This window comes from Phoxinus phoxinus, assembly GCF_949152265.1.
Source record: "Phoxinus phoxinus genome assembly, chromosome: 6".
Classification (NCBI taxonomy): Eukaryota; Metazoa; Chordata; class Actinopteri; order Cypriniformes; family Leuciscidae; genus Phoxinus; species Phoxinus phoxinus.
In genome coordinates, this window is record NC_136881.1 from 40,836,472 (window position 1) to 40,850,205 (window position 13,734).

At 37.7% G+C, this 13,734-nt stretch overlaps 1 protein-coding gene across 1 annotated transcript in view; it reads left to right on the forward strand.

Moving 5' to 3' along the window:
• The first annotated feature begins 2,506 nt into the window (after positions 1 to 2,506).
• The window catches only part of LOC306999666 (complement C3-like), a 64,558-nt gene continuing 53,330 nt past the window's right edge, over positions 2,507 to 13,734 (forward strand). Inside the window, exons 1-14 of the mRNA XM_079614541.1 lie at positions 2,507 to 2,596; positions 2,681 to 2,876; positions 4,416 to 4,584; positions 5,105 to 5,178; positions 5,322 to 5,410; positions 5,611 to 5,693; positions 5,780 to 5,867; positions 6,643 to 6,745; positions 6,874 to 6,994; positions 7,231 to 7,346; positions 7,708 to 7,854; positions 7,995 to 8,198; positions 10,209 to 10,400; positions 10,475 to 10,618. Of these exons, the coding sequence (XP_079470667.1) occupies positions 2,523 to 2,596; positions 2,681 to 2,876; positions 4,416 to 4,584; positions 5,105 to 5,178; positions 5,322 to 5,410; positions 5,611 to 5,693; positions 5,780 to 5,867; positions 6,643 to 6,745; positions 6,874 to 6,994; positions 7,231 to 7,346; positions 7,708 to 7,854; positions 7,995 to 8,198; positions 10,209 to 10,400; positions 10,475 to 10,618 (1,800 nt within the window). The 5' untranslated portion in view covers positions 2,507 to 2,522. The remainder of the gene's footprint in view (positions 2,597 to 2,680; positions 2,877 to 4,415; positions 4,585 to 5,104; positions 5,179 to 5,321; positions 5,411 to 5,610; positions 5,694 to 5,779; positions 5,868 to 6,642; positions 6,746 to 6,873; positions 6,995 to 7,230; positions 7,347 to 7,707; positions 7,855 to 7,994; positions 8,199 to 10,208; positions 10,401 to 10,474; positions 10,619 to 13,734) is intronic.

Here is a 13,734-nt window from a genome sequence, read left to right on the forward strand (position 1 = left end):
TAAAAAGTGTTTTAAACCAATGACAAGCCATGTGCACTTTTTTCAGTGTATGGTCCCACTCTACAGAGTGTTAAAATAACACTGAATCAGTGTTAAAGGTAATGAGATAATTAAGTGATTAATTAAGTGATGATTGAACATTAATGATGAACACCTGCTGTCAACAAGCACAATCACTGAAGAACAGAGAAACACAAGAACTACAACTGACTTTTAGTCACAGCCGTAGATTAAATCAACTGAAGATAAAAATAAGACATTCAATCTGTGAAGATCTCAACAGTGAACGATTAAACAACTCCACAAACAGCATTACCAGCTTCACTTATTACTAACCAGACTGACTTTATTTCTGGTATATGTCTATGGACAAAAGTTTAGATGTCGATGTTTAAAAAAAAAAAGTCACCATTATGGTGATCAGTTTTCCCTTCAGTTGGGCAGTTTGACTCTTGGCATTTTAAGTGCAATTTTGGTCTTTGTAACAATATTTACCAAAACTCATAATGTGTTACAAAGGATGCTAAAAATATGAAATGTCCAGGTGTTATCGTTTTCATTATTATAAAGATGAAAGATTCACTAATCTTATCCCTGACAAAAAAACAAAAGTTGTTATTAGTTATTAATAAAAGTCACTTTTTTACACAGAGCAGTTATCCTGAATAAAAAAAATATATATACATTGCAGAATTTTTTTGAAAATTATTATTTTTATATTAGAAACAACAGACATCAATAATCCGAGTATGAATCTCAACAATGGTGACATGCTTAATGCTGCAATGCATGCTGGGAGCCATGATTTGTATACTATGGTGCCTTCCATAATGCATTGCGGCATAAAGCATGTCACCATTAATGAGATTCATATGGGGATTCTTGATGTCTGTGTTTTTGTCCAAAGATTACTTTCCGAATAATTAAAAAATAAAGATTCAGCTTGATGACTTATCTATAGAAAGAAATTTATGTTATTGAAAATCGATTAATACCAAATAACCATTTTCAGTAAATGATAACATTTTTTGATATTTGTACTTCATGATGTTGAAAACTATAGGCCTATCACCTGACCATCTTTGTTTCTGGCTTTCTTTGCAACCTTTGTGTGTTTTGGTAAACACTGTTACAATGACCATGAAATCAAATAATAAAAAAGAATCAAATTGCTCAACTAAAGGCAACACTGTTCACCATAATGGTGATTTTTAAATGGTGACTAAAACATCAACATCTAAACCTCTGTTAATTCTCAATAAAACTTCTGTGGACATCTGACAGAAATAAAGTCAGTCCTGGTTAGTAATAAGTGAAGCTGGTAATGCTGTTTGTGGAGTTGTTTAATTGTTCACTGTTGAGATCTTCAGAGATTGAATGTCTTATTTTTATCTTCAGTTGATTTAATCTACGGCTGTGACTAAAAGTCAGTTGTAGTTCTTGTGTTTCTCTTTCCTTCAGTGATTGTGCTTGTTAACAGCAGGTGTTCATCAATAATGTTCAATCATCACTTAATTAATCACTTAATTATCTCATTAACTTTAACACTGCTTCAGTGTTATTTTAACACTCTGTAGAGTGGGACCATATATGCTCCGAGCAGTGTTGATTTAACACTGGGGATTTTGCTGTGTGGCTGTGCAGTGATAACTTCTGTCAGCGGGATTCAAACTGGTCTTTCTATTGTTAGAAACAAACCAATTGTTTTGTCATTATTTATTAAGAAAACGTGACCATTCCTGGATCAGCAGACTGCAAATGTTTTTTTAAGTATCACTTTTAATTCTTATCTAATTTATGTTCCCACATTTTTAAACATTTAATCAAATGTCTTCTTATTTGTCAATTTATAAAGTGGTTAAACCTCATTTACACAAAAATTGTTGTGGTGAAAATATTTTGGTACAAGGTACTGTTCAATAATTATTTCGTCCTCTCAAAGATCAACAGAGCGGCTGCAGTTTACCAAAGGTTGAATTTACACAACAGGTTTTTGCAAGGTACTGTTCAATAATTATTTCGTCCTCTCAAAGATCAACAGAGCGGCTGCAGTTTACCAAAGGTTGAATTTACACAACAGGTTTTTGCAGGTCATTTACGGGAAATCTGAATTTGGCTGATGTTGCTCTTCATATGCTTATGAGATCTTTATGAATCTCCTGCACTGAATTTGACAGACAACAGCTGTTTTTACATTAAGCATTGATTCAAAGACTCAAGTTTCAGATTTATTCAGTCTATATATTAAATAAATGTAAAAGATCTATTTGATTTATTTAAAAAAATGGTTATTTGTGTATCACGCAGGAGATACATAAAGATCTAATAAGGATTTGAAACAAGCAGTCAAACATACATATTACTTTCTATACTGTTAGATTGAAGATTGGTAAACTGAAGTGTCAGTTCATTTACAAAACAAATGCAAACAAACAGAGAGAGAAATAGTAGTTTGGACTGTGAGGGTCACGGAGGCGGGTATAAATCTGAGCTGTTGCAGGTTCAAACACACACACACAGACATGATGGAGGTGAAGCTGCTGTGTCTGACTGTTGTTCTTCTCTCCTCACCCCTCCTCACACTGTGTGACCCGCTGTGAGTATTAAACACACCGTTTGCTCATAGAGTTACTAATAATCTGTTTTGAAGATTTCAAACGCTGTGATTTGATCTCCTCAGGTTTGTTCTGTCAGCTCCTAATTTGCTGAGAGTGGGTTCCTCAGAGAACGTGTTTGTGGAGGCGCAGGATTACTCTGGAGGAGACCTGAACGTGAAGATCTCAGTGAAGAGCTTCCCAAAGAAAGACAGGGAGATGCTGTTCAAAACAGTGACACTGACTGCAGAAAACTATTACCAGATCCTCACAGATATAAAGGTGAGCTCCATAAATACAGTGGTGTTTTGTTCTGTAACATGGTGAGGGTCAGGCGTGTAAATGAGCAGACTGGGAAGCGGATCCATGTGCAGGTTTAGGTTTATTCAAATAATCCACAAGGTTATAGAACACAAGGTAACTCGCATAAACAAATAAAACCACAGAACAGGAGGACACACGATAAACCAGAGAATGTGATTTCACCAGAGGTGGAAAGTCCAGGGGTCAGAAAGTAAAAGTCCTGCCATCAGAAAGTAAAAGTCCTGCCATATGTTTATTCCACCCATGAACTCAGTCAGCTGATTTCACTAATTAGTTCTCTCTCCTGGATGAAAAACTGCACTCAAAAAAAAATTATGTCTAAACATAAGATTTATGTATTTGAATTGCATAACAAATTTCCATCCATTTGGATTACATGGTTTTAACATAAACCAATTAATAATCTGAATGTGATTCATATTTTTAAGTCATATATAAATGAAACAGATAAGATTTATGTAATTGTATTAATAAACTGAATGTGATTCATATTTGTCAGTCATATGTAAATGAAATGGATAAGATTTATGTAATCGTATACAGAAAAACGCCCATGTTAAATTATCACTGCTCAGTGTTCATATGTGTGCACACTACAGAGTTAAAGTACAATTGAATCAGTGTTGAAGTTAATGAGATAATTAAGAGGTGATTGAGCATTAAATATATGAACACCTGATGTTAACAAGCAGAATCACTGAAGAACAGAGAAACACAAGAACTACAACTGACTTCAGACACAGCCTTAGATGAAATCAACTAAAGATAAAAGAAGACATTAAATATGTGAAGATCTCATCAGAGGAGGATTAAACAACTCCACAAACAGCATCACCAGCTTCACTTATTTCTAACCAGATTTACTTTATTTAATATCCGGTTTAATTAAATCATATTTTGTATTTTAAAGTCACCATAATGGTGGATAGCGTTTGCTTTAGTTGAAAATGACTGACAAATGACTGACAAATATGAATCACATTCAGTTTATTAATACAATTACATACATCTTATCTGTTTCATTAATATATGATTTAAAAATAAGAATCACAATCAGATTATTAATTTGTTTATGTTAAAACTATGTAATCCAAATGGATGGAAATTTGTTATGCAATTCAAATACATAAATCTTATGTTTAGACAAAATCAGCTGACTGAGGTCATGGGTGGAATAAACATATGGCAGGACTTTTACTTTCTGACCCCTGGACTTTCCACCTCTGGATTTCAGCGACTGAAAGAGAACAAGTGAAACACAAGGGCTATATACACAGGCAGACAAGCTAAACATGATAACAAGGGGACGTGGATAATAAGAAACACCTGGAGACTAATCAACATGAAAACTTACAAAGAACTACAAAACGGTGTAAGACAGGAAATAACATAAGAGTCCAGGAACCAAGACAGGGGAACGCAGGCTGGGATCGAAACACATTCTCAATAGTTTATTATCAGATTTAATTTAGGCTTGACTGATTATCTGTTATTTAGATCCCTGATGATCTGAACTATTTCTCTGATGATCCTCTGGAGAAGCAGTATGTGTATCTACAAGCCCAATTTCCATCTCACACTCTGGAGAAAGTGGTCATGGTCTCATTCCAGTCTGGATATATATTTGTACAGACAGACAAGCCCATCTACACGCCTGCTAGCACAGGTATGATTAGGCTATGTGGGAATACTGGGAAAATATAACGCACAATGTGAACTTTAACAAAAGCATGACATAATCCTGTTTATTATTAAACTGACTACTATGTGTATCAGGTTTTAAAATCTGAGGAGGAGGAGGAGGAGGAGGAGGGGGGGAGGAGTAGGAGGAGGAGGAGGGGGGGAGGGGGGAGGAGGGGGAGGGGGGGAGGAGGGGGTGGGAGGAGGAGGGGGAGGGGGAGGAGGAGGGGGGGAGGGGGAGGAGGAGGGGGAGGAGGAGGAGGAGGAGGGGGAGGGGGGGAGGGGGAGGAGGAGGAGGGGGAGGGGGAGGAGGAGGAGGGGGAGGGGGGGAGGGGGAGGAGGAGGAGGGGGAGGGGGGGGGAGGAGGAGGAGGGGGAGGAGGGGGAGGAGGAGGAGGAGGGGGAGGAGGAGGGGGAGGGGGAGGGGGGAGGAGGGGGAAGGGGGGAGGAGGAGGAGGGGGGGGATCTGAACTCATATTTCAGTTTTTGCTTTGACATCTTTTGCAGTTCAACACAGGATTTTCTCTCTGACGCTCAACATGAAACCACTGAGTCAGACTGGAGTCACAGTGGAGATCATGGTACACACTTACTTAAGTGCACACTGTACACACACACACACACACACACACACACATGGACTCACTCGACATTTCAGCTGTAATGAGCATGTGTCTGACGATCTCAGCAAACACAGTGTTAATACTGATGTCTGTTTCTGAAGAATCCACAAGGCCTCACAGTTTCATCAGAGAAGATATATCCAGTGAAAGGGATGAAGTCTGGAAGCTACTCCATTCCTGAGGTTACCAGGTGTGTTTGTGTGTGAAACACTGAAGACTGAACTTGCTGAACCCGAGTGAACTTTATTTAGTGATTCATTATGTCTATCTCAGGATAATAACTCTTGAATTTACACACAACACAGCTAATACTCATATATGTGTTATACAGTTTGTTTAATCTGTTGTATAATGCTTATTTAAAAATGTTTTGAAATGTTTTTGCTTCAGTCTTGGGATCTGGAAGGTTGTCACTCGGTACACAAACACTCCTCAGAAGACGTTTACCGCAGACTTTGAGGTCAAAGAATATGGTAAGATGTGTGACAACAACATATGTGTTGTGTAAATGCAATAAAACTACAAGAATGTTTATTTATTTGTGTGGTTTGGTTTATAGTGCCTCCAACATTTGAAGTGAAATTAAGACCCAGTAAGTCATTCTTCTATGTGGGTGACGAGAGCCTGACAGTCGACATTGAAGCCAAGTAAGACAACATATGTTCTGCTACACTGTATTCGAAATTAATCTTTAGTGTGCACACACTGATTTAAAATAGATTTTCATGTAAACTCCAAAATAATGTGTTATGAGAGCAACCAAAACTTTTCATGAGTGTTTGAGATAGTATAACTTCCAAAACAAAGACATTTATCTTAGTCTCAAAAGCATTTTTTTTTTAGTTGTGGTTATTCAGTATTTTACTGGTAGTATGAATATGGTTTCCTGTGTATCCGCTCTCATGACTCCTCATGAAGTTTCCTCGCTCATCGTTCCTCGCCAGTGCTATTAGAGGACTGAGATCCATCGTTTCCGGGCCATGGCCTAGAGGACGGAGGAGCGAGGAAACAAGCATCAATTTGAGCATTGAGAAGCACCCACAGATTTTGGGGATGCTATGTGCAAGGAACATTATGGATTATGGACAATATATTGATGTATGCTGTGTCTGTAAGGATATCTATGTGTACATGTTTATAAGCATGAAGGAATGAGAAGCCCCAGGAAGTGGATTTGAGGCAATATTTGGTTTGCAACATTTGTTTGCATAAATCTGAATGCATGAACTCTGTTTGCACATTTGTTTTCAAAGTGTGTGGCAAAGAGAACAGCTCCAGAGTATATTGGCAACTTACACTGTAAAATCCAACAGTTGTTCTTCTAACACTTTTTAGATAACTATATATAATGAAAGTGGATGTGGATCAGGGACAGTTGACGTCACCGTTCAGTTTTTACAGCAGAAATGTGTGCTTTCATAGGTATCTGTTTGGACAGAAGGTGGAAGGAAATGCGTTTGTGATGTTTGGTGTGATGGACGGTGAGAAGAAAACAAGTATTCCTTCTTCTCTTCAAAAAGTTCAGGTGAGAGAAATTAAAGAGTTTACAAAATGGGATCAATCTAATATTTCTTCACCTAAAGTAGGACTTAAAAACAACATTAAAATGATTTTTACTGCGTCTTGTAGACTGTTGTTGTCTTTCTATCATAGATAAGGGAAGGAGAAGGTGCTGCAGAGCTGACCAGGAAGATGATCACTAAGACCTTTCCAGACGTTAAGCAGCTGGTTGGACGATCAATCTATGTTTCAGTCAGTCTTCTAACAGAAAGTGGTAAGACTCAACAGAGACTCTACATCTGTATGTTTACATGCATGTGTGTGATTGTATATGAGAGGTTAATCGTGTGTGTGTGTGTGTGTGTGTGTGTGTGTGTGTGTGTGTGTGTGTGTGTGTGTGTGTGTGTGTGTGTGTGTGTGTGTGTGTGTGTGTGTGTGTGTGTGTGTGTGTGTGTGTGTGTGTGTGTGTGTGTGTGTGTGTGTGTGTGTGTGTGTGTGTGTGTGTTTCAGGCAGTGAAATGGTGGAAGCAGAAAGGAGAGGCATTCAGATCGTGACGTCACCGTACACCATCCACTTCAAAAAAACACCACAATTCTTCAAACCTGGAATGCCCTTCGATGTCTCGGTATAAAGCATTGACTAGAAAGTAAACATCATAAACTATTTAAGTTTACATGAAACGCAAGTTGCAATAGTTTTTTCTTCCCTATTGTGATGTGCAGTGTGTGTGTATATATATATATATATATATATATATATATATATATATATATATATATATATATATATATATATATATATATATATATATATATATATATATATATAAATATAATAGAAATATAGAAATATTTTTGTCATATCACCTATCCCTTCTAGAAAGTTAGGAACCAAGGAACAATTTCATCAATTTATTTTAAATAAATATATGTATTTATATAAAAAAAAATATATATATTTGTTTTTTGCTCTGAATTCTATAAAAGGTTTACGTAACAAATCCTGACCAGACTCCTGCTGAAAATGTGGAAGTGGAGGTCAATCCTGGAGAGGTCAGAGGTCAAACAACAGCCAATGGCATTGTAAAGGTTACCGTCAACACTCTAAGAGGATCTTCTACTCTGGAGATCACTGTAAGATCTGCAAACTCAACTAATGTTCTGTCAGATTCACTGGTGAACTAGTGGAAAATAGATCAGTTAACATTAGTTGAACAAGCAATGGAGTATATACTACACAGCACATCAGAAAACAGTGTATTTGTTATTTTCAGGCAAAAACCAAAGATCCACAATTAAGAGACGAACAGCAGGCAGTGAAGACGATGACGGCTCGCGCTTACGTTCCCAAAGGAGACTCAAAGAACTACCTGCACATCAGCATTGATACTGCAGAGCTTCAGATCGGTGATCAAATGACAGTCATTCTCAACACTGGACAAAGTCCAGGAGTCAAAGATCAAGATTACACATTCATGGTAAAGATTATAGTTATTTCTTATTCAGCTGCTCGACTGGTCTTTAAAATTAAAAATAAAACTTTTTACATTCGATTATCATGAAAACACATCCCAGAGAGCGATCAACTCGGCAACCATGTGTTATTAACCCCTAGGTTAGTTTTTCGCCAGAATTGTCCTTTAAACATTCATATGGTTTCAAGCTTTGGTAGTTAATCAAATTTTGACAAATAAAAAAAACTTCTGACGAACGCCGTACATGTGAGCTGGTCAATAGGTTTAAGTCACAGTTCATCTCACGGCGTTCATGCACAGGAAATTCCCCGGTGTTAAATTTAACATCGCTCTGTGTTCATATGGGAACCACCAGCAGGGTGTTAAAAGTAACACTGAAGCGTGTTAGAGTTAATGAGATAATTAATTGATTAATTGAGTGATCATTGATCATTGAAGACACCTGATGATAACAATCAGAAACACTGAAGAAAATAGAAACACAAGAACTACATCTGACTACTGAGATGAAATCCACTGAAGAGAAAAGACAACATTAAATCTGTGAAGACCTCAGCAGAGGAGGAATAAACAACTCCACAAACTGCATTACCAGCTTCACTTATTACCGACTAGTTATTCAGAATTAATAGAGGTGTAGATGTTGATGTTTTAATTCACAATTATGGTGATCAGTGTTTGCTTTAGTTGGGCAGGTTGGCTTTGTTCTGCAAGTTTCTGGTCTTTGTAACAGCATCTATCAAAACACATAATTGATTTACAAAAGATTGCCAGAAACAAAGACAATCTGGTGATGTAGTTTTAACCATCATGAAGTAGAATGATTTACTAGTCACATAAATTAGCAAAAAATTGTTATTTGTTGTCATAGATTGTTTATCACCAAAGTTAATTTAGTATTCATATATTCTGAATTAAGTTTTTTTTTTTTTTTTTTTTTTTTACATTGTGGTCAAGTTATTTAAGACACACACAGACATCAATAATTAACATATGAATCTCAACTATGGTGACATGCTTCATGCAGCAATGCATGCTGGGAACCACCATATTATAAAACTAATGGCTCCCAGCATGCATTGCAGCATGAAGCATGTCACCATTGTTGTCATTCATAAGCCGATTCTTGATATTCTTGATTCTTGATTCTTGATACTTGACATGCGAAGTATTTAGAAATTAAAATACAGAATGTTTGATCTTTGGCTAAAAAAAATTATTGATACTATAAATCTGTTAATAACAAGTAATCTCTTTTGGTGAGTGATGACATTTGTCAAATGTTTTTAATTATGATGATGAAAATGATAGCACCTGATCATCTATGAATATGGTTTCCTTTGAAACAAATTATATGTTTTAGTGAACACTGATACAAAGACAACAACTAACATAAACAAAATATTGTCAAAGCACCCAACTAGAGGGATACGGATCACCATAATGGTGACCACATATTTTCTATAAAACTTCAACATCTAAAAATGTTTTAATTCTCAAAAAGATCTTCTGTAAATGAATGACAGAAATAAGGTTAAACTGGTTTGTAACAAGAGATATTTCATGTCTTTTCAGTTGATTTTTTGTGTCTGGAAGTCAGATGTAGTTCTTGTGTTTCTCTTTTCTTCAGTGATTCTGCTTATTAATATCAGGTGTCTTCAATAATCGAACACTCATCACTCAATTAATCACTTAATTATCTCATTAACTGACACCGCTATAGTGTTCATTTAACACCGGGGAATTTACTGTGTGGCTCGACTGGTCAAGACTGTTTTCCAAAGATGGCTCCTGCCTGTATACGCGACGTGTACTGTCTTTATAAAGTATCTTCTTATTAAACTGTCTGAACACTTACAAAGTTCTCAATGCTTCGGTTTGCATGTAGGGACCCTCATTATGCTACCGTGTTAGTGTGAGGCTATTTTGAGCCTTGTTAGTGGTATTAACTAGCGATATCTTTTGTCCTTTAAATTCTGTTAAATTCTGTTCATAATTCTTCCTCATTTACAGATCTTAAGTAAAGGTCTGATTGTTCAAGCAAGCAGGTTTAAGAGGAGTGGACAATCTCTAGTGAGTCTGTCTCTACCTGTGACCAAAGACATGGTGCCGTCCTTCCGCTTTGTGGCTTATTACCATGTGGGTTCGTCTGAGGTGGTGTCTGATTCAGTCTGGGTCGACGTGAAGGACACGTGCATGGGAACGGTGGGTCAACCATCACAAGAAATATTTGACGTGCTAATCAACTAGATCTGATTCAGTGTCTCTCGATTTAACAGCTCAAGCTTCAGGTGAAGGACAAGATGATTGCCTATGAACCAGGAGAGGAGGTCACGCTGCAGATAACTGGAGATCCTGGAGCTAGAGTTGGGCTGGTGATGGTTGATAAGGCTGTGCACAAGAACAGACTCACTCAGACTCAGGTGAAGGACCTTCTTCAAGTTCAAGTTCAAGTTACTTTATTTATACCCGAAGGTAGATTTTGTTTGCAGTAGAGTCACACACCATCACCTTTCACACATCATCACATTACCACACACCATCAAAAAGTTCTTATCGGTCAAAATAAAATAATACATAAACATACGTAAAAATTTGTATGTAAGATACAAGTAAAAAGGATTTAAATACATAGGTACGATTTGTTTATAAATAGACGCGTATAAAACTAGAGGAGAATAAGTACATACATATTGTATATTACAAAAACAGAATGAACAATTGTGCAAAATATAGCTATAACTTATTCCTCAGTGTAATGGCTGCAGGAACAAAACTATTCTTGTACCTTTTAGTTTTACACCTGGGGATCATAAACCTACGCCCAGAGGGTAGAAGCTGGAACTCTGTGTGCAGTGAATGAGAATTGTCGTATAGAATTGAAGTAGTTATGCGCTGTACCTGTTTTGTGTATAAGGTCTCCACGTTAGGCTGTTGCTCACCAATCAGCCTGCTAGACCACTTTACTATTTGGTTGAGTGAGTTTTTATTTTTCAAAGTGAGATTCCCAAACCAGGCTGCTAGTGCAAACGATAGAACTGACTCAATAAAAGCGTGATAAAATAGGGTCATGATAGATTTATCAACCTGGAAATTACTCAATTTCCTCAAACAAGACAGGCGCTGATGCCCTCTTTTACATACCACTTCACAGTTAGTTCCAAATGTGAGTTTGGAGTCTATTATCATCCCCAGGTATTTATATGAAGCGACACATTCAACAGTTTGACCATTGATTGATGTAATTTCTTGTGTATAGTTTTTCTTTTTCCTAAAATCAATGAGCATGTCATTTGTTTTAACTACATTTAGTTGAAGGTAAGACGCCTCACACCATTCAACAAAATCATCGATGACTGGACCGTGACCTGTTTCCCTATCTTGGAGCAGGCTGACAATTACTGAGTCATCTGCATATTTAATTATAGTCCTGTTTTCCCACCTGCTCTGGCACATATTTGTGTACAGGATAAAAAGCAAAGGTGAGAGTACACATCCTTGTGGAGAGCCTGTTGATGAACAGACTTTCTCAGAAAAATTGCCATTCACTCTCACTCTTTGCGTCCTGTTGGTTAAAAAATTGAGGATCCAACCTACCAGGTTATTGCTCAAATCAAACTGTTCTAGCAGCCTTGTGGTTAAAATATGAGGTTGAATTGTATTAAAAGCTGAGGAAAAGTCAATAAATAAAAGTCTGGCATGTGAGCCATTGTTATCCAAATGCTTAAAAAGAGAATTAAGTAAAGTGACTGTGGCATCTTCCACCCCCCTACGGGGTCTGTACGCAAATTGCATAGGGTCAAGTAAATGTTCAGTTTTTCTCAATATTTCAGATCTCACCAATTTTTCAAATACTTTCATCACTACTGATGTGAGTGCCACTGGTCTAAAATCATTAAGGGTTTTAGTGGTGTTTGATTTAGGAACAGGGATAACCACAGCATCCTTCCAGACCTCAGGTACTAATTGTGCCTCTAAAGACTTGCTAAAAATTTGATGGAAAGGAGCACTCAATTGCTTTGCACAGGTTTTGAGTATGCGCCCACAGATGTTATCTGGACCATAGCTTTTGTTAACTCTTATAGAGCGGAATGCTTTTTGCACTTCTGTTTGCGTTATATTAAAATGTTGAGCGTCTACAAGCTGTTTACTCAAAGTGTCAATCTCATTGCTAAAATCGAAAATATTAAAACGATTATAAAATTGAATAAGAGCACTGGCCAGCTCAGTATCTGAACTGAAACCATTCAGCGTGACTGGGCTGCTGCTCTTTAGATTCTCGAGGCCTGCTATGGTTTTCATACTGTCCCAGGCTGACCCAAGGTTGTTTGTTGCCATCTTATTCTCCAGTTTATATTTATAGTCTCGTTTAGCTTTGAGAATTCCTATTTTTAGATCCTTTTTTGCTATTTGTAGTTCAACAGTGTCACCCCCCTTAAAACATGATATTTTTTTCTGTAAGCTATCTTTAACAGTTTTAGTTATCCAAGGTTTGTTGTTAGGGTAGATTTTCACCTGTTTACATGGAACAATCATGTCTCTACAAAAAGCAATATATGAGCATGTCACATCAGTCCATTCATTAAGGTCATCCCCACAGGACTTTCGAAACATTTCCCAGTCTGTGCAATCAAAGCAATCTTGTAAGCATAATACGGATTCATCAGTCCAATCCTTAATTACTTTAATTTGAGCTTTATGTCTTTTTAGGACAGTTTTGTATGTTGGCAGCAAGTGCACACAGTTATGATCCGCTGAACCCAGCGGCGGTAAGGGCAGTGATTTGTAGGCGTCTTTTATAGATCCATAGCAGAGGTCCAGAGTTTTATCCCGTCTGGTAGGACAGGAAACATACTGATAAAAATGTGTCATTGTTTTCTTAAGACATACGTGATTAAAATCACCTAGTATGAAATTTGGCGCCTCGGGTGAGAGTGATTGCATTTTCTGCACGGTTTCAAAGATGGTTTTAGAAGCCGCCGCAGCGTTCGCCCTTGGGTGAATATAGACTGTCGTAATAAAAAGTTGTGGAAATTCACGGGGTAGGTAGAAAGGTCGTAGCGAGACTGATAAAAGTTCAACATCTGATGTACAGATACGTTCTCTTACAGTCACAGAGGTGCAGTATCGTTTATTGAAGTATAAACATACCCCGCCACCTTGAGATTTCCCCGTTACCTCTCTCTCTCGATCAAGTCGATACGGTGCCCCAAATCCATCAAGTGATAAATCGGTGTCCTGATCACACTCCGTCAGCCAGGTCTCTGTGAAAGCCAGGACACAACACTCCCTGAAGTCCTTCAGAAAGCTGACGTTTCCCTGGAGCTCGTCCATTTTATTCCTCAGGGACTGGACGTTCCCGAGGATCATGGAGGGTAGAGGAATACGAGAAATCAGCTGTTTTCGGAGGCGTTTCCTGATGCCTCCCCGCTTGCCTCGCTTTCTCTTTGCCGCTGTTTTCCCCCCTGGGTCTTTTAGGATACAATCAGGCAATTGTGACATGATGTCTGTCCCGCACGTTATCCCACAGTTCAGTTGC